The sequence below is a fragment of the Anser brachyrhynchus genome (genome assembly GCF_964034855.1).
Source record: "Anser brachyrhynchus genome assembly, chromosome: 10".
In the NCBI taxonomy this organism is placed as follows: Eukaryota; Metazoa; Chordata; class Aves; order Anseriformes; family Anatidae; genus Anser; species Anser brachyrhynchus.
In genome coordinates this window covers 10637194-10658201 of record NC_137705.1, presented here as the reverse complement: position 1 = coordinate 10658201, position 21008 = coordinate 10637194, and the positions used below count along the sequence as shown (strand labels likewise).

The window sequence follows — 21008 nt, the reverse complement described above, 5'->3', positions numbered from 1 at the left end:
CATCTGCCTTGATCATTTCAAAAGTTGTCATTCATTTTGCATGAGATACGTAGATGTTTAAAGACACCAGTGCCAACTTTTCAGGAAGCAGACTTACTGGCAGAAGAGGAACAGAAACATGCTCCAAACTAACAGACTATACTTGGGAGAAATACCAGTCTGGTTTTAAAAGGACAGGGAAAACACAGAGAAAAACATCTTGTCTCACTTCAAAATCTGGTCTGCTCGAGTTCCTGTTTTGTTGCATATGGTGAATAGTGGAGAATACAGTTTGAAAATTATCTGTTGCTGTAAATCTGTAAGAGACTTCTAGCATTATAACCCAGCATCAGCAGTGTGTGAGATGGGGCATGTTTTACAGCAAAGCAACATGTGGTATGAGAGAATACTAACGAAGGTCCTGGGGGCAGGATTTTGTCCTCAATGTTTTATAGTTAATAGAATGAGTACGTTCACAAAATTTACTTAGAATAACATCGGACATATCCATGAATCAGGCAGGAGTTAGGTGTCCAGAAAAACGTTTCTTATTGAATATTTTCCAGCAGTAACTTGATCTTCTCAAGAAATGGGAAAAATCAAGCTGCACTGGAGCCTCAACAAACTTGAGCTCTGCTTTGTGACACTAGAACACACATTTTTCCCCTTTTCAATGTTATGTTGTTACTTACGCGATTTTAATTCCCTTTCACTAGTTATATACACTACCTGTGTGATAAGTAGAAGCTTACCACATAGCCGAGCAAGGAGCTCAGAGCTCCAGGTCTCACAATCATCCTACCCATTACTGGAACTCCCTCTACTTTGCCATTGTTAGATATACCACTATTACAAATGCAAAAAAAAAACAAAAACAAAAACAAAAACAAAACACAAACAAACCTTCTTTTCAACAGGAAACGTAACTAACAGTTGTCATAAGAGAACATCAGAAGATGAATCACTTTCTTATCTTTAGCAGGAAAATTTGAAACAAAATCACATTTTAACTGAGATGTTTGAATATCCTAAGCTCTGACATTCAAAATAAAACATTTCTTTTTGATCGACACTCAACACGTTTCAGTTTGGAATTTAATTCCCAGGATCTTCTTACTGTATGAAATCTTTCACTAATGCCGCTCTTGGTCTCATTTTGGGATGAAAACAAGCATCCAAACATTTGTATTTCTTGCAAATTCTACTTTTTGAATGGTTCACATTGTTACTGTCTTCTCCAAAAGAAGTGACCAGATTGGACTACAACATTACAAGTGTCACTGCATGAAGACCAGGGCCAGTTACCTCACTACACTCTGCTTCTTCCGCATACAGAGACCAAATTCGCACTAGTCTTTCTTTACTGTCAAAGTATAAGCCTAGAGTACACTTACAAACATCAGTTATGTCATCGCAATGTAATCAGGATCATAGTATGATCACACCTCAAGGCAGCCTACTGATGATTTCAGACAATAAGAAGATGAGACCTCTGGATTGGTGCTTTATAAAGATTTTTCACATTGACAGATGATGTTCTGTCAGTGGTAGAGATCCCCTCTGTGCACAGCATCCCAAAGAGCATCCTTTGAAGCTCAGGCATCAGCAGTGAGCGTCTGATCTTGCTTGCACTCCATAAATTCGAAGTCTCTCCATCAATTTCCACAGAGTTACCCCAGTGTAAATCAGAATTACTCATCAGAATCTGTCCTACTGTCTAAAAATCACTCATAAATTAGATGCCAACATTTGTTAGGATGGATTTTCTGGCAAAACCTCTCACTTTTAAAGGAGAACTCTCTGCCTTCATTAGCATTGGGTCATATTTTCAGGTAATTAAAGAAACATGTGGCATTTTGACCTAAGCTACCTCCTATAATTTCCAGATGTCTCCTTCTAAGGTGATCAAAGAAAACAAGGCCTCTCTCACAAACAAGATGTCACACTGTCAACAGCTCAGTTCAATTCTTAAATTACTTCTGCCTTTTTGTTACTACAGGTTACCCAGGCTCCATGCTAATATATATTCTCCCGCAAATAAAGAGGCAGCAAGAAATGAATAACATTCATTTGCTGTAATTATAGTCAAGACTATGTTAATCTTAAATCTCTACAACAGCACATGATGCAGATTCCAGCTAAATATTAATCCTGCTTTTTTTCTGTTTGCCCACCAGCCTATAGTGCAGGATGTCAGAGCAGGTAAAATACATCTCTCTGGTCTCAGAAAGAAGACACAGCGGATCTATCAACAGATCCAGGTGAGCCCAGCCTCTACAAGGAGGACTGGGAGCTTGGCACAGTGCAAATGCTATTTCTGTACTCCCTGAACAAAAACAGTACAATGGCAACTTCATTTCCTTCTAATCATATGCATGTTTGTTTATAAATATGTTTATTACTTATAAACTTTCGCATGCTTCACATTTCCAAATCAGCTGACAAGAAGATTTTTATCAGGCACATGGAGATTTTTTTTACGACAAAGCTGATTTTTTACTTCCCCAGAGAGAAAGCAAAACAGTCCTAAAACCTAAAAGCATCTGTCTTTCAGGCAAAGAAAGTCATTTATAATGGTTGGGGGATGGTTTTGCTTCTTTTCCCACCTTTAAATTATTCTTCTCTTTCTCCTGAGAAGGCAGAGGGACACAGTGCTTTAACTAGCCCGGGTGGTGCCGTGATTAGTTAAACCAAGCAGAACCACCTGTCGTGCCACGGCTTTCGGGGCTCTGCAGACCACGGCATCTAATGACACGACATTGTTACTGCATCTGAGTCCCAGCATGGAGGCTTATTAAAGCTCGTGCAGAGACAGGACTAATTTTCAGGCTCTGCCTTCTTCACTGAAGCACAGTAATTTAATCGCAGAGGGCTAAGACTACTCCTGAGAACAAGGTGAGCAGACACTGTGCCACAATGACAAGTCACTAAGCAGCCGTAGGAGCTGGTAAAGAGGGTAATCAAGCTCTACTTTTCCATGGATATTTTGATTTCAGTGAATAGCCACATGCTAGTTTCCCAATTCATTACATAAATGACAGCACCTTTCCTCTGCCTGCAGGGACAACTTCTTTCCAATGATGCAGTTTCACTTAAGCAGCAACAATACAAGTGAAACTGTAGTGCCAGTTTTTCCAGAAGTCAGGGCAGTCTCACCATTGATCCAGTCTGAATTGCTCAGAGGACTAGGAATGTGCAGGAGGGATTGGCTTTATAGAGGCCAGAAAGAGACAGGGAATAAAATCATTTTGATTAAGCATCATTAATGCACAGAACACTCATGGCATAAGCAATTTCTTAAGCTATTCCAGTAATTATAAACACCATAAAAACATTCCAAGTATTTTGCACAACAGGTCAAGGAAAGTGTTTTTCTCTCTTGTATTCCATAAGCAATATTTTAAAAGGTTAAACTCAACTAAAGCCATTCAGACAGATCTAGTCTGCTACCGTCTGGAGTCTGTGACTGCAATGACCAGAGTAAGTAGATATTCTGGTATTTTCCATTCAGAATTACGGAAGTTGTGAATAAAATCCTGACCATTGTGGTTGTTACTACTGAAATCAGTAAAGTCAGATTGTCACTCCATGTGTCTAAGCCCTCAGAAAGCTTTCGTATCCCATTTGTTCGGTTTTGCTCTTGCATACCTTCTATTCAGTAACTACCTCACTGAAAAATCAAAGGAGGTAGAGTACAGGGGAGGGAATTCTCCATCTGACTTGAAGGGTTATTTTTCTAGCTCCAGCTCATCCAGATGAGTAATAACTAGGTATCATCAAGTGTCTCTGAGGAAAACATCTGCAACAAGTTCTTTGGTTTGCTGCTGTTGGCATATTCCAGAGCTGGATGAAACAGTGAAGTTAGAGATCACTAGAGTATTTAATAGAGGGTTGTCCTCCTTTTGACTGGCTACACGACAAAATGAAGACATGACTGTAAATGGGAGAGGCTTTGCTGGATTATGCCATAAAGAACAAACAAGAGTTAAAGACTCTGCAGTGTAGCCAGGCTCTTATTTTCCCTAAGTCTGTGCCAAGCCAGAGTAGCCTTTTAGTAGTATACGAATGAGATTAATTTCCCTTTCCATACATGATATTTCTCTCTGCTTCTGAGTCTAGGCATTTATCCTAGTTCTGCATCTTACGTGAAGAAGGTGCTTAATCAAGTCCTTGCTTAACTGTGGTCTTTTATGGTACCATGCAGAAACAAGGGGAGAAAGAAGACCGGGGGGTTTGCTGGCACCTGAGCTGTTTTGTATCAGCAACCCCTCGTTGCACTTTAGCACATGGGCATTTATATTGGGGTCCTAAGGTCACAGATTTAAATACAGCTTAAGGGGAAACCTAAGCATAATCCATCCACTAACACTCTGGCTGTGCATGTGTGAAGACAACTTTAGAAATGGGATCTGTTCAAAAAGACCATGGCAGACTGTCCTTGTTTCGCAAATTAAGTTCTCCAAACTGTGCTGTGGCCAATGTCCAAAACACTTTTTCTTGACATATGGACATTAATTAAGAGAGCCTCATACAACACCACACTTTACCTTATAATGCATCCTTCCAGCCCTTGTCTCCAAACCCATCCTTCCCATCATACTTCTCCAGTCATACACACACCTCCTCTAAAATTCACCTCCTCTCTCTCGTCCCCACACACATATACAGCAGCAATAACTGGATTCAGAGTCCAGCTTTAGCAAAAAAAAGTAAGTTCCTACCAGCCAACTCCACCACCATTGTGCAAGGCAACCCAGGTTGCTCCTCTGAACGCATCTCCTACGAAGTTTTGTACTGCCATGTCTGTGAGGAGAGAAAAGGAGATACCAGGGCTCTGACATGCTGCATTTGTTCTTTTGTTGTTGTGCTGCTCACTTTCTTCCACTGCCACCTTGATTATGGCTGATTGAAGGCAGTGTTGGAAGCAGGGTTTACACACAGCTTCTCTCACATATATAGTAAACATCTCATGTTGAGTCGGGGGGCAAACAGGCAAGAGTTCTTCTCCCATTCTTTCTTTCCTCCCTACACTGCAGGAACCAAACGCTAATTTCACAACGTGGCTTATGAGGAGTTTTCTGTATTTGTGATCCAGTTCAAGTAGCTGAAGAACATACCGCTCCTCAGCTGGGAGATAGCTCCTGAGGGTGGAAAGAAATACAATCCTCTCCTTGGGAGTACCTCAGTCGTGGAACAGGCTGGACACATCCACATAGAAGATTTCAAAGTGAGGGGACACTTGGAAAACTACATATCTTGTAGTTCTCAGGAGAGCCTGAGCTGAAGTATTTTCAGATCAGACTAAGGAGTTAATTCAGCCCTGTGCAGAAAACCAGTCTAAAGCTAACGGGTTGCATTTTAGGAACACAGTCACAATGGAAATGATACAAGCTGCCATTCTCTGGACACAGGAATTTCGCCCTCAAAACTGGAACTGCTGAAATCACATGGGATGTTTCTTTTGTTTGAATAAATGAAGAAAAATAAATGTAGGAGCCAAATGTAATTTGACTAATGTTAAATGCCCAATTTCTGCTGAAGTGTTCACTAGAATTTCATGTTCGCTACAACTTGTGCTAAAAGATATACCCAGAGAGGTGGAAAGAGGTACACACAGAGGATAAGAGTAAAATTACCAAAAACACTTGTGCAGATTTAATTCATGAGCAATAGATTATTTGCTATGCTTTTAACGGCAAAAAATAGGACATAGCAAATGTCCCACTAGTCACATTTGTAGACCTACGGTTGTTACACGTCTGATGGAAAAATGAGTTTACTTGAGCACTAATCTATGTTAAACCCTGTCAAAAGCCCTATTATGGCATCTTTTATCTGGCATTATGTCACTTTAATAACCCAATTATCATAATTACAGTGCTGTCAGGAGGAAATGGGAGAGATTCAAATCCCTATACTCTAAAAATGTACAGATTTCTTCCTCAGCCACTAGCATGATAAGAGTGGAGCTTATACAAGGAGCACAGTAAATAGACCAACAATGTAATAACACTGTGCTCCTTGGTTTCAGTAAAGGTCACTAACTGCGCAAATGTCTGTGCTGAAATACTCTTTGCAATGACCCCTGTCTGACAGGGATCAGACTGAGGTCCTTAATGCAAAACAAAATGAGATAGGCAAAGACTCAAAAATTTCAGTGTGCCAGAGAGGAGCCAATTTGAACTGAAGTAGCTCAAATGTGGCATTAAAACAACGGGAAAGGATTGAGAGAAGAGAGAGGAAGACCTAAGATGTAAGATGTTCTTTAATTACCTCCAGAGGCTCATCTGGTAAAACAGAGTTAGACTTGGTTTCAAAGACCAGTGAAATCAGTGGTCAACAGGATTTGGATAAGCCCATGGAGAAGGCAAATAGTTCATGTAATTCACAAAACTCAAAGAAAAACAGATAACATAGTAAGCAACCGGGTTAGCAGGCCTTGTTTCTGTTTGCCCTCTTCTGAGGGCATTGCCTGGTGTTTACTTATATGGTTAGGCTCTTTGGTGGAGACATCGATGTGGATTGCTGTTCTCTGTGCAGCTGCACCATTTTCTCACAGCTTGGCAGAAGCAAACATTATTTCAGGCCTCTATCCATCTGGCACATTAGAACCAGCCAACATACTCAGAAAACATTGAAGTGGGACTGATAGGTACTACTAAAAGCCTCATTTCTTCAAGCAGTCCATTTAAGATAGCAGGGAACTTTTCTCCTTAACATTGAGCTGTAATTTGTTTCTATTATGAAATCCCTGTCATAATGGAAGCCATTCAATAGTCTCAGCTACCTCAATCATAATTTCTCCTTCTACGGCAGCTTGCATCCTCCTGTCTGAAGTCACTTTATGATTGTCAGTTCATGGCATGTGAAAACACTACTGGGCTAAAATTATCGTCATCATTTCCACTTATGGATGGAAAATTGAGGAAGATTTAGGCTAAAAACATTTAGTGCTTCATTCATTTTTCACATCTGCAGCCTGATATTTGTTGAGTTTATTTTTTCTGAAGCACCATTTCACAATCTTAAAAGCAGATTCTGGTTAGCTCAGGTCAGGTTTCTTTTGAACAGCAAATGTACATGATTTGCCCACAGTCACACTGAGTGAACAACAAAGTTTGCAATATAATCCAGAACGCCTGACTTCCATTTTTGTGCTTTCACTAGCAAAGTATGTTGTACCTTATGCCCAGAAAAGTTCCTCTCAGAGACTCCAGACTTTTCCCGAGTCCTTGATTTTGCTTTAAGCAAAATGCTGCTATAGATCTGATTTTGTGCATCCCAAGGAAGTACTGCTGTAATTCTGGTCAGATCACCTCTTTGAAAGAGTGAGGGGCAAAATTAAAATCAAACACAAGATGCAGTCCTCTAAGACAGATTGCTCTCCATTTACATTGAAGTAAATCTGGTGCATCTTCACTGAATTTTCGTTGTTCTGAGCCTCTCCTATTTAACTAGCTCTACCGTCATTTCTTTATCTCTTGACAGCTACGTTAAGTTCACAGAAAATCTGATTAATTGGGATTAAAGGGTTGAACAAAAACATTTCAAAATGTTGCATAAAAAATTCTCTTTTAAAGCAATTTTCTTGTTTGCCTGTTCAGACAAGTCTCAGATGCTCTGCTGACCTGCACAAAAGGCGGATCCATCATAAATGTTTGACGTTTCTCTGTAAGGACTGTCAGTCCCGCTCACATCATGGTGATCTCGGCTGAGGACTACCGGAGCCTGCAAAAGCCAAGGACAAGCAAATGGAGTCCTTCATGGACTGTCAATGTTACCACAGATCATATTTTGCTGAATTCATTTTATCTGAAGTCATTTCAAATCTCAGCTTTGTTCCATCTCCTAAACCCCCTAAATCTCCTTCTCTCCCTGCTATTATTTATTAGCAAAGAAATGTTGATATGCTGTTCATGAGTCATCATCATTTCATAGACAGTAACAGGAGGCTGTTTCCATGTCAATGACATCCTCGAACAGGACAGGGAGAAGGAAAGCAGTGTGGCAATTTCATCTGAAGCCTTTCTTTGCTGAAATTTCAAAGACACTTCAGAATGCAAAAAATCTTCATTCACAAGTTGTTCTTTTTCTGAACAACAGCAAACAAATAGCAAATGTTACTGCTTTCATTCTTTTGGAAGACTTCAAGACTAAAAATAAGGCAACAATTAAAATTAGTGATCTCCTGCAGCTCAAACAAGTCCATTCTTGATTTGGAATTTAACTAACAGTGTGAATCTAGACTAGCTGCAGGTCTTACACCAGGCTTCTGTAAGAATAATTCACTCTCTTGGCATGGTTTGGTATAGAATTAGCTGGCTTTGTTTTATGCTGGCAGTGGATTAGAAAATAATTGAAAATAGAAATGAGCATCCAGCTTGCAAGAGGCAGAACGGAGATTTGAAGGAATGAAAAAAGTACATAAAATCTGAAGGGCCTGGGAGTCTGACCCTGTCAGTCACAGCTCCATGGGAGTGCTCTGCCTGCTCAGGTTTATTTTTTAAGACTAGCTTGCAGTGGGGTTCGTTTTGAATCCTGAGAAGGTCAACAGCTCAACATTTGAAATATTTTAACAAACTTTTTCTGAGTAACAAAAACACAAGCCTTTCCTAGCTGGAATCCATTCTAAATTTTACTTGAATTTGCCCCTTTTGATATGGCAATTATTGTGGTTTGGCTATAAAAGAGATTGAGGTGAGTAAACATGCCTAGGTCTGCTGCTGCTGTATACACACAGCCGGGACGCTGATGAAGACTGTTTAAAAGCAGGTATCACAATCTTTCAAAAGTTTTACTATCCAGAGAAGGAAAGGGTTTTGAGTTAAATCACTGGATGTAATAATATGGCTGAAATCAAGGGATTAAGGGTAAGAAACACCGGGCGGTGGCATGGCCTCTTGTTATGCGTGATGTCTGGGCACTGCTAAGGAGTTTGAGACCCTGTCTTGTGTTTTCAGCAGGTCACAGTGTGGTGCATTGTACTTGTAGTTGCTCAGACATAGAATAAGGCAAATTTCCAACATGAAATAAAGGGTAATGTATTTCAGTTTCTAAACCTGTCTCTTCCTTTACACAACACAATACTGGTTACATACAGAGGAGGACTGACCTCTAACATATTTTAACAGAATGGTCCCATGTAAATGGCAGGCATTTCTCCTCTTATTGATTGAAGCTTTCTCCTTTCCCACCTGCCACCCTAGTCTCAGATACTAAACACAATTACTGGACCATATCAAGAGGAAAAAGGCAAACCTTAATCCTTCCTTCGGAAATCGCTCGATTAATAGCCATGGCTATAGACACACGACCCCTCTGATCAGAATATAAGATTCTAGCTTGAGAGCCAACAACCTGCAAAATAAAAAAAAAACAGAGTGACAAGGTTCTCTGTGCAACTGGCTTATCTTCAGGCCCCAGATAGATATAGTCACAGGATTGCCTCCTTCTGTAGGAGAAAGTACAGATTATTCATTCATCAACATCCAGCTTCCAGAAAATAGAAATTAAAGCCCCTCTTTGAACTGAGTTTTATCTCCACTTGCACAAACAGTGAGATGTATTTCTGTATTTAGCCGCTACTGTCCAATAAATCCCATTTTTTAAATCAACCTGATTGCTAGACTATAATCCCCCTATCAACAAACCCCTTATCAACATCTGAGAAGCAGAGGTTTGGAGCTGGTGATGGTGGGCTGGAAGGGAAGAGAAATACAGAGACAAAGAATGTCAAAGAACATCTGTCCTGCACAGCTATGCTCCTCTCCAGCCTTTACTCCACAGACCAGTCTGGTTTCCAGATGAGGAGAGCACATTGTAAGCCCTTCAGTATTACCAGTTAGCTTCACAGTGAGAGCCTGCCCTAAAAGAAAAACAAAGGATGTTTCATGCCATCCTGCTTCCTATAATACAATATGCCTATTTTGAAAGGGGAACTGAGAACTGCAGGCGTAATGAGGTTGGGCCAAATGAAGGACATTTTGAATGGTGCTGAAAGGTAGTTACCAATCAGGTGGAGAATGAATCACTAGCCTCTTTCACTCCAGATATGAGACTACAGCTTGCTGTATTATTTTAACATTTCCAGATGAAGAGGTGAAGGGAAAACTGCTTCAGCTCATCCTAAATCCCTGCTGTGGAGAGATGTTTAGTTATGAACCCTGGTATTTACAGACAGTGTTTTCATTCATACACATTCCTACTTTTCACTCCAGCATTTGAAACTGTTCTGGACCAGAAATGAAACTGTTCTGGACCACTTGTGCTGAAGGAGGTTGTGCACTTACCAAGCTGTGCCTGCCAGCTTCCCGAATCCAGCGGATGTTGTCATGGTACTGCTGCTTCACAGATGTGCTCACTTGCAAGAGAAAGCAAGAAAAAAATAGGTTTTGAAAATGAATGCAATATGCTCTAAATTAAATTAAATTCATCTGACAGCACTAGCAAGTCATATTCTGCTCTGAGATACAAGCACGCATATATGAAGTGCTGTATAGTCCTCTTCGCAGCCAATGCAGTAATTGGTAAAATATATTTAGAGGAAGGTATGAGATGTTGTGCAGGAGGCAGTTAGAATGATAGCTCTCATTCAGATCTTTAGCAAACTAAATTAAAACTTGAAATATGGGCTGCACATACTGCTCATTTTCAGTGACCTGGCTTGCTGCCTACTAGATGCCCAAACCCTTTCTGAGCCTTTACTAAATTAATAACTTCAGCGAACTCCATGATATTGGGTACCACAGCCCAGTGTTGCATCAGGGATTAAATAACTCTTCTGAACATCTATCAGAATTTCCCAGAAGCAGCTGGTAATATATACTTGAGAATAAGTTACATCTGTGCTTGGGATATAGATTTCTAGGACCGCAATTGCCCTGTACTGAATTGCTCATGTGAACATTCTTATCCCAAGATAAACCCAAAGTCACGTATATCCTACAAACTGAGGTACATTGCCTCACGTTACTGCAGAGCACAAACTGCATGGAAAAACTTCTTATGGGTTAGCAACTGTGTGTAAATCCACCCTACACCTTGTCTAGACATGTATGTTATCTGAGAATTGAATACAACATCTTGAACTACCCTCCAGCTTCTCCTCTCATTTATACCTGTGCAATTCCATCTCAATCAACCAAACCAAAGAGGACAAAGAACAAAGATATTTGAAGTGAAAGACAGGCAAATATGGCACATATCAGTCAGATACATGGCAACATCAGTAACCAGCTGCTTCCAAAGGCATGACACCGTCTGCAGCGAGTAACAAAAGGGAGGGGGAGTGTAGAACAGCACAGAAGCATTGTCTTATTATCTTAATCTGGGGGGCTTTTACAGTTATGCCTTTCCACAAAGGGTGCGTGTGAGCTCAGCTGAGGTTACGGTGGCTTAGGAAGTCACTCACTGTAGGCACAGTTATGGGCAAAGTTTGGTCTAGAGTTATGTTGCATCACTTTGGCCTGAGAGACACAGGCAGCCACCAGGACTCAGCTGGCATGTGGCAGCATGCTAAGCCACAGTGAGTTGCTTGTGCACTGGAGCTCCAAATCATAATCATTTCTGCAGATGCCAAGATAGCATGTCTCCTACCTCTTCCTAGCTCTCACCCATTTTCAAGTCAGATTATAATGTACAAATGACTTGCATTTGAAAGTCAAACTGGAGTAACTGCACACTGAAAACTTGAAACTGGCCAGGTAACTGAGCAGAGTGTTTAGACTGCTATCTTTCCATTTAGGCAATATGACAGCAAATATGCATGTAAAACTAGAACTACTCCGGGTTAAACATATCATTAAAGAGAAATACAAAATACATTAATTCTTGCAGAGGCAGGCCTTCCACACAGTTTTAACAATCCTAAAAGGACCTGTCAGGGCTTTATGGGTTGGTTCCAAATGAGAGCTTCTAAACACTGCAATGAGGATTAACGTGTCAGCTCTTAGACTCGCAGGGAGTGAAAGACGAAACATCTGCTTGTGCTGTCCTAGTAGGATTGTGCTGCCATTCAGAATTTTCAAGGAAACATCTTCTAGAATGTAACGGGTAGTACTCATTTAGGTTATTACAGACATTTTGTGAGAATTTACAGGTGTTACTCTAGAAAACCAAATAGTGAAAGAGTTCCTTTCTACCACATTTATAAGCCATCTCAGAATACTTATCACGTGTAATACCTCACTGTGCATGGACTTATAGAAGAGATCCATCTGTTAATTCTATAGATCATCCCCAGAAGGGTAGCCAGATGAGCAAACTGCCTACACAGACGTAGCTCCACACAGCACATCTGTCTCTCCCAGACAGCTCCAGTAACAGTCATTCTCTGTCCTAAGCTGTGGTGTTGACCACCAGCTTGGTTTTCATCTGTTAGCCCTGGGGAAGTAAGAATCCTCCCTTTTATTTAGACCTTCCTGCAGCTGAAAATCTTACAGCTTTTTCTAGAAAGAGCTTAACTTTAGATTAGCTCCATGTGTTTCATTTGCTAAACTGCTGCCAGCCCTCAATCCAACACCCCAAAAGGAATCCCTTCCTAAATCAGGCAAGGCTACTGTGTTGCTTCTGGAATTTCATGGGCTCCTGTGCTTTTTTAGGCTTTAAAAAAATACTAGAAGACGTTGTGTATGCACAGGAACAGTCTTCATTAACACAGAGATTACTTCTCTTTTGCTCTTGGGAGATATGTGTTGTTGTTAACAGCTCAGCCTTCAAGCTGCCAGAGAGGTAGTAAATCCAAGTTGCACTTCAGCCATCAGTGCTGCATCTCTTGCACAAATGCTAATTTAAAGCTGAGGTGCCTTGGAATTGGAAGCAAATAAAACTATATAGGATTTTTTTTCAGTTTGTGAGGTTTAAACATAAAAATTCATCTCCCCAAAAGAGGAAGAATGCTTAACATTGAGTTCAAGGCCAGGTCAAAAGTTTAGACTTTGAATACAATAGACTTCAGCTCTGTGGAGTTTTCTTTCAACCATCACAACCAATTCTTTTATAAAATTCAAATGCAGGCTCAGATTTTAGATACATATGTATATGAGTATATCCAGACCCTGGAATTTGGTCCAAGCCCACGTCCCACAGGGACCGGACAGCAAGCGTAACAGTTAAGAACGTGAACCCATGAATGGCTGTTTATTTTCTGGCCAAATTCTGTTTTCATTTCTCTTTGAAATCCTATTCCCATTGTCCTGCCAAATACAACAGCAAATCCAATAATAGCATTGCTAGCATTGCCCTTAAGCCTGTTTTCACCTGTTGGGATTTTAAAATGCCATTTTAAAATTTGAATTAAGAATATACATGCAAGAGTTCAATTTTTATTTTATTTATTTTTTTAATGTGGAAGAGAATTCTCTCCTCAGCTTTACATTAACATCTGTATAAACACCCACATACTATTGAACACACAGTAACTGATCCATTTCTGAGTCTTGCAATGCAACCATCCAAAGGTCATGCATCAGTTCAGTCTTGAGAGATGACTGGTGATTTCAGTACACGGCAGAAAAATAGCTACATTATTTTTTAAAGAAACTACAGTATTTTGATATGGAAGAGTGAAAGTGTAATTCCTAGATACTAGAGCAGTATACACAACCATGAATCCCAAATTGGTTCCACAAATGGCAGAATCAGCTGTCACTTTGTTAACAAATAGCAAAAAACTTTTAGATCTCAAAATTGTAATCCCAAATAAATGACACTGGATGGAGCACCAAGCCCATGAAATCTGGCTTTCATGCCACCGATCTGCTTACTAACCTCTTACAAACCTCTGTAGATTCCCATACCTCATTCCCCTGAGAGACAGGGGCAAAACAATTTGACTCCATTATGAAGCTCTTGGAGGCCAAATGAAAGATACTGTTTGCCTTAAATTTTCAAGGTGACAGAGTGCAGGAAAATCTTTAACAAATGAAGAGAAATGCTCTTAGCCCAAACTGAAACAATAGTTTTGGGATCGATAACCTCTCTACATGGTGTTTTTACATCTTACCTACTGGTTACACTCCTTATAGGAGTTTGGGGAAGAGTGAGATCTGCTCACATGGAACAAGCAAGAGACTGCTTTCTATGGTTTCAGCCAAAAGCCATCACATGTTGCACAACTCAGTTCCCTTTTGTTCCCAAAACACTCCCAGTGATGGAGGCATGGGATGTTTGTTGCCTTACCTCCCTGACGAATGGAGTCCTCCAACACAGACGTGGCAATTGAGTCAGTGGTAGCAAGATCCTGTGGGTCACCTGAGGTACAAACCCAGCGGAATGGCCCAAATCCCAGGGAAAAAATGTCCCTGGGAAGAGAACATGTTTCATTAACAGATGGTTGAAATTCTTTCTTTATTTATCCTGGCTGCTAGCAGTGCTTTTCTTTCATTAGCTGGAGACGGAAGAATTTCAAACATTTTCAATGAACTAATCTAAACAGAAGCATCAGGAGCCATTAACTAATTAAACAGTGCTGTTTCCTGCAGCCATTGACTGGCGTGTAAAAATACAGTCAGACAAAAATTTTGATAGAAATGTTGGACAGTTCAATCAAACAGGTGCACCATCAGATGAATTGCAATTTTGTTTTCTGTTTCATAAAATTTACTATACCTGTTGCCTGGTCTTTTCTTCCTTAAGCCAGGCTAACTCAGAGTACATCTATGCTATCAGACTATTGTAGGTTTGAGAAAGTGCCTGAGTCCAGACTCATCTGTTGTCCACATTGTTTACACACAAGAGTAAGACACACCTCATTTGAGCTTCAGAGAATCTGGTGGGTGCCTTACTCTACATTCAAGCTTTTATTCACATGCAAGCTAAGCATGAGTCAGAAGGTGGTATAACCAAGTCTTTCAGTGGATGTCCTAAGCTCAGGTCTTTCTGAAAGTAGTGCATGGACAGCTTGAGTGAGGAGTGCAGTTGGTGACACAGGCAGAAAAGAGTCTTATTTCAGATGTGTTTTGAGTTTGGTGCAGACAGGCTCCAATGATTTGAAATTATGCTCTACTGCTCTGAAGAGACAAGCTCTTCAATTTAAGCTCTTAGAGGTGAATTTGCAGATAGTTACAGTTTGAGGCAGCAAGTTGGCTATTTTCTTGAGAAGAGCTGCTTAAGGAAAATTGATGAAACAAAAGAGAAAATGCAACTATTCATGTAAAGGAATAAAGAGTTTTGTTTTGGCAATGTTTTAGCTTACTGTTCAGACATCTGGTATCTGTTTTCATAAGGCTTTTTAATCCTCAAAAGGATAAAGCTTTTACACCAAGTTAACAAGACTTGTCATGCCTTTCACCACAAATTATTAGCAAAACACCTCTGCTATCAGAGTCTTATACTAGTCACGCACAACATGTCCCTCCAGATCTGGCACTTCTTTTCATTGTAGCTCTACTGAAACCAATAGAAAATACAAGTATGATGCTTATAGGACATCCTCCTAAGCTGCACTGGGCACTTCTCCAAAGCAGAGGAAAATTAGACTAACTCTGACATAACACCTGTAAGATCAAATTTCCTACTGCTGTAGTTGAGTCCTTTTCATTGTATACAATACACTGCCAGATTTTCACTAAGTGAAGTCTCCAATAGCCATAAAGCATTAGAGTACTTTAGTCCAAGATCTACCCAACATACCCCATGATATGCTGAACGTAGGAAGGATATCTGAATTCTGTTTTATTGGCTCCTTTTTTCTCAACATCAGCACCTATAAAAGGATTTTAGAGTCATCAGTGACTTGACGATGAAGAAAAAAATATTAAATGTATAACCAGACTGCACCTGGGTTCCCATGAAGGCCTTCCCTCAGCCACAGAGGAAGTAAGGGACCCCAGAGAACAGTGATAGAACAAGAGGGACTAAAGAGTTGGCATAACACTCTGACCAACCCTATCCTACCAGAGAATAGGGATGGAAAGAAGTATTCAAAATTGCTCTTGTTCCCACCTAAGAACTCCAGAATCTACTCACCAGCCCTTTGAGCTTCCAAGAGAAACGCATTGCCATAATCCCAAAAAAACATGCCCTTATCAGCTAGTCTGTTAATAGCAGCCACGTGTCTCCTCAGACTGAAATAAAGAATGAAACCATTATTCCTGATTGATTAAATATCAAAGAGAATCATATCATGAGCTCACTAAAGGCAGGGAAGCAGTGTGGAGACAGATGGAACTAAAAAAAACAAAAAACAAAAAAACAAACAGACATAAACCCATAAGATATATAAGATATTTTTGATCTCTGTAGCACCTGTTATCCCCAAATCTTCAACTGGTTCATAGCCATTGTAATTAACAATTAATTAACAGTGAAGGGTCATATCTTTCAGCAAAGAAGTGCAGCCAGATCTGAGGACTGAAAGTAGTAACAGCTTATAAAAACATGCAAAAGAATTCAAAGAGTTCAGAGAGAAAGCCTGCAAAGACAGAAACATTTAAAATGGCCAGACATCACTGCTTTGGCCTCTCCCTTGGCAAGAACAGCCCAGTTTTCCCTTTGCTTCCAATAGTGGATTATACCCCAAGACTATCCTCTCTGATACCTTTCTCACTTAGTAATATCCAATTCTAATCTCAATGCATAGTTGCATATGGAGTTGTACATGCATAGGTGTAACCTTTGGAACTCTAAAAAGGTAAATCAATGCCTAACAAATTAAATTGTGCTTGTTCAGGTCATACCAGACTCTTACAAATGAGTCCTTCCAAGAAATTTACCTGTTACCTTTGTCTTAGAGTAGTACATATAATACAGACTTGGGAAACTGGAAAGGTCTTTGTAGGTTCATAATCCAAAATCAAATAGATTACACGCCCATGTTTTAGCTTCTACTAGAAAATAGCTCTCCAGTGAGAATATTTAAGGTGAACAATAACAGAGTCATAATGTCTCAAAAGTACCAGCTGAGAACAACAGTACAGTCTGACGCCTCTATACCACAGTTCTTTATTTATAGATAAATTATACTAAATTTTTCCCTTTATAACATCCAATTCTAATTTCACTGGCAAACTTGTAAATCAGGAGTAGCTCCCTGAACTTAAACAGAACTTAGTTACAGTTTCAGAAAGCTGGGAGGACTCATTGGGAAAATTTGTTCCCTTGTTATATCCTTCCATAAAAAACTATCACCGGCCACAGATGGAAGTGTGGTAGGCTACATGGATTCCTGGCTTACCAATTGCTGTTTTATGCCTTAGTCAGTGAACCTAAACCAACTGTTAGTCTACACGGAATTGTATTTATTGCCCTGGATGTTTAAAACTTAATGCAATTTAGGAATATTTAGAAGTGAAATAAATCATAAATCATTCAGGCCTCTGGATTTTGTATTCTAGTGATGACTCCTAAAATGGTGGGTAGGTGACTCGTGACTTTGTGTAACAACTGTGTAAGTACAAGTCAGTAGTTACTAGTGTTACTGGTACAATATCTCTACCCCAGCTTTCTACTGAAGGGCAGTATCTTATACTTAATACAGTGAAACTTCTTGTGAAAAAGACAAAGATCCAATCACTTTCAGAGCAACAAAATTTAAAGGTTAAAGCATGCATCAACAAAACATTTACCTCTCTTGTACCATGGTCCGGAACTTCCCTGGATTGGTGGACAGGAGCTGCTTTGCCTCCTCAAAGCCAAGCTGGACTGGATAATATCCCCCACTGAATGGGTTATGACACGAAGTTTGGTCAGACCCCAGATCAACTAGCAGCTCTCCTGTTGTGTCCAGCTCATACACTAGCCTCTCCCTAGAGGGAAGGGAAGAGAATGAATGAAATGTTTGAACAAAAGCTGTTATCTCACATTGAAGCTCCTCTTTCAGGTGAACACCTTCCATCTAAAGAAGTTGTTTATAAAGGTATGCCCTTGGCAAGCTGTCTTTTAGCATGCAGGAAGTGGGAAACTAAAAGTTGCATGCAAATCTTCGTCACCATATACTTCATATTTCCCTGCACAGGAATGCCAACAGGTAAGTCAAATGCCAGTATGATGTATCAGTCATATATTGATCAGTTTCAACCCTTGGTGTATGGTGTAACAGCAAGGTTTACCATTGGGTAAAGCCACAAGAGTGCTAGAATTTACATCCATTATTTGATTGTTTTTATTCAATCGATGCCTCAATACTCCTATTCTTCACTGAAGTCAAAGACATTTTCTGGCTAACCAAATAGCAAAAGCTTAGGAGATGGAGAAATTCCCTCTTTATCCGAGGACGAATCTTAGTGATTTCTTTCCCTAAGAGATTCACTGTTCCATGAGGAAAGATGATGCATTTCCCATGCAACTGGAAACTGGGACACAAGGATGAAAATCCCTCTTTTTACAATACAGTTTTTCATGAATATCTAGAGTCATGAACTCAGCACTACATTTAACGTTGCTTCTATTCCAAGTCTGGGAACTAATCCCGGGTTGACTTAACAAGCAAGAACATTAGTATGTCCATATATACTACTTACCACAGATCTACTACATTCCCATGGTAACCCAAACTAAGGGCAATTTTATTCTTTCTTGCATCTCTAGAATAGAGTTTAAAAAAGACAGGTTGATGAAAAAGTACCTCATGTAATTCTATCTCACAACATACAAATTGCAAACAAAACTCTGTATGTTGTTTCCAACACTAATCTAGGCAATAAAACTTTTGACCTTTATGTAGCTTGACTGTTCAACTGTAACATTCTTTGTAATCGCTATATGCATAATCATGAAAAAATGAAGACATTTAACATATAATATAAACTATATGAAGCACTGGTAATGGCAAGTTGTAAGCATTGGTAATCACTAACAAGGAAAGCTGCTGTTTGGAAGGATAGATACACATTCGAAAGCAGACCTGGGGTAAGAGGAGGTGTCCTTCAATCCCTCCCTCTTTGCATACTAAAATAGCACAATGCAGTAAGATGTAAAGCAAGGATTAGGGAGTAGACATAAAGTGACTGAATGTTACAAATCATACCTAAGACGAGCAATGCAATGGTCCAGGTTGTTAGAGATTTCCATGAGCCAGCCCTGCTTGTAACGTTTCAAAAGCGCTGCTTCATCAACCTAAGACAAATAACAGAGGATCTTAAAACTCCTGTTTCTCCCATTGAGTCCCTTTTACCTTTTTTTCTTTTCTTTTTTTTTTTTTTTAATAAGAAAGTAGCAAGTGAGTGAAAGGAATAGCCCTACATTGGCCTTAAGATGAAGTGATTGTCCAAGTACTTCTTTTCCATCTTTGATATTTACCAATCCCATTCTCTATTATTTCAGGCTAGAAGCAAGAAAAAACCTGACCTATTACTTCCTAAACATATTTTACAAACCAGAAATTCTCATTAAAATTATGCAAGAGGTAATATATTTACATGAATTTTAAATGATCTTTAATGTTTGTTTTGATGATTTTCATTGAAAATTGTAAACTTTTTTTTTTTTTTTTTAAATAACTCAGACTTTTCTGCCAGACTGCCCAGGACAAAAGAATAGTTTGCTTTTGACCCTCACTTTTGTACTTTGACTGCTGGTTGAAAATCTCAACCAAATATGGGAAAGAAAAGAAGAAAGTATTTTCTTGTCCCAGCTGACTGGTGCCTCTGTGAAAAATGGAATGGATCAAAACAAAACTACGTCTTCAATCCCCTCTTGCTTTGAACTTTGAAGCTCCAAACAAGCTCAATCCCAAATTGGTACTCTTCTGGAACCAGTTTGTGTGTATGCACCAGAGACAGCAGGATAAAAATATAAATGGATAGACAAACTGTGGAGGCTTTGGCACAGATTCCATATTAATGATTCAATGCACAAACTTGTACATCATTAAGACATTTATAATGAGTTATCAGTGGCATAAAGCAAGTGGCAAAATTAATTCAAGCCAATTTTCTGTGGTGGCAACTGATTTAGACACCCAGAGTGTTATGGGTGCACAAGAATGCATAACCTGAATATCTTACAATATTACATTAAAGCATTTTTACTTCTCTATAATCCACCCCCATCATTTCCATTTCATTATTTCTCATTAACAAAGTATTTATATGTAAATTAAATAAGTTCTGTATTCAGGAGTTGCTTGAACACCAGGAAACCTTTTCTTCCCCAATTATTCTTAGCATGAGAAACCTTCCATCATTTCCCACATCAGTAATAAAGACTATCCTTCCAAAACCCCAGATTATGATAATAGCAGTGTCACTACCAATAGAATTATTCAACAAAAAGTCAGGTGCCGTGGGGGACAGCTGCTTTGGGAATTATTTAAATCATCACAGGGGAAAAGGATATTAAATGGTCCGTATGAATTACAGGAATGGGGTTCATTTAAAGCTCTGCATAATACAGATCAGATCTATTTAAGTCTGTTACCACATCTTATATACTTTATTTCAGACCTCTCTGACAGTCTTGGAAAGTCTTTCAGACTTGCTGGCACACTCAAAGCTAGCTTCCTTTGAACCATCTTTTCAAATATGGGATCTTTTTTTAAAAACACATTTTAAAAATTGCACAAACATGATGAGCTAATGTCACCTCCAGTGTAACCCTAGAGAGCTTAGCACAGCTCAGAGGAGATCATCTGGCCCTCCACACAGCTATTTCATAAAATTACAATCTGCTTCATGTCAAACAGAAGAGGTAAAAGACTTGCACCATTAATCCCTTCTGTCTGAGCTTCGGAAGCCCTGGCTGACAAAATGACATCTCTTGCACAATTCATCAATGCCATTTGCATAAATAGTTCCTTAAATAAATAATATGTACATATATATAGCTATCCACATGTGCTCCTGCGACTCATTTCCGACAAGGATCATCTCACAGGAGATAAAAACCAGGCGATATTCAGTCTCCTGAACAAAATCATCTGCAGCCGTGGAGATGAAAAGGACAAAGGACTGCTTTGAATAGCATTCACTGAAATCTCTCCTTTTGTATTCTAGCATTTGAAAGTTCATGATGACAGAGTCAAAGTCTGAACAAGATAATTTATTCAATAATAATTTATTCAATAGTAAATTTGATCTTCATGGACTACCTGA

General features: G+C 39.5%; 1 protein-coding gene across 5 annotated transcripts in view; it reads right to left on the bottom strand.

Annotated features, from left to right (window-relative positions):
- The window catches only part of UROC1 (urocanate hydratase 1), a 39346-nt gene that overhangs the window by 1990 nt on the left and 16348 nt on the right, over positions 1-21008 (bottom strand). For all 5 annotated transcript variants that reach the window (XM_080606926.1, XM_080606925.1, XM_080606927.1 and 2 more), the window contains 10 exons: positions 18944-19032; positions 18438-18500; positions 17544-17723; positions 15946-16043; positions 15610-15682; positions 14158-14279; positions 10269-10339; positions 9238-9336; positions 7608-7707; positions 4701-4782 (listed from right to left, as the gene is read on the bottom strand). In XM_080606926.1, the coding sequence (XP_080463052.1) occupies positions 4701-4782; positions 7608-7707; positions 9238-9336; positions 10269-10339; positions 14158-14279; positions 15610-15682; positions 15946-16043; positions 17544-17723; positions 18438-18500; positions 18944-19032 (977 nt within the window). The remainder of the gene's footprint in view (positions 1-4700; positions 4783-7607; positions 7708-9237; positions 9337-10268; positions 10340-14157; positions 14280-15609; positions 15683-15945; positions 16044-17543; positions 17724-18437; positions 18501-18943; positions 19033-21008) is intronic.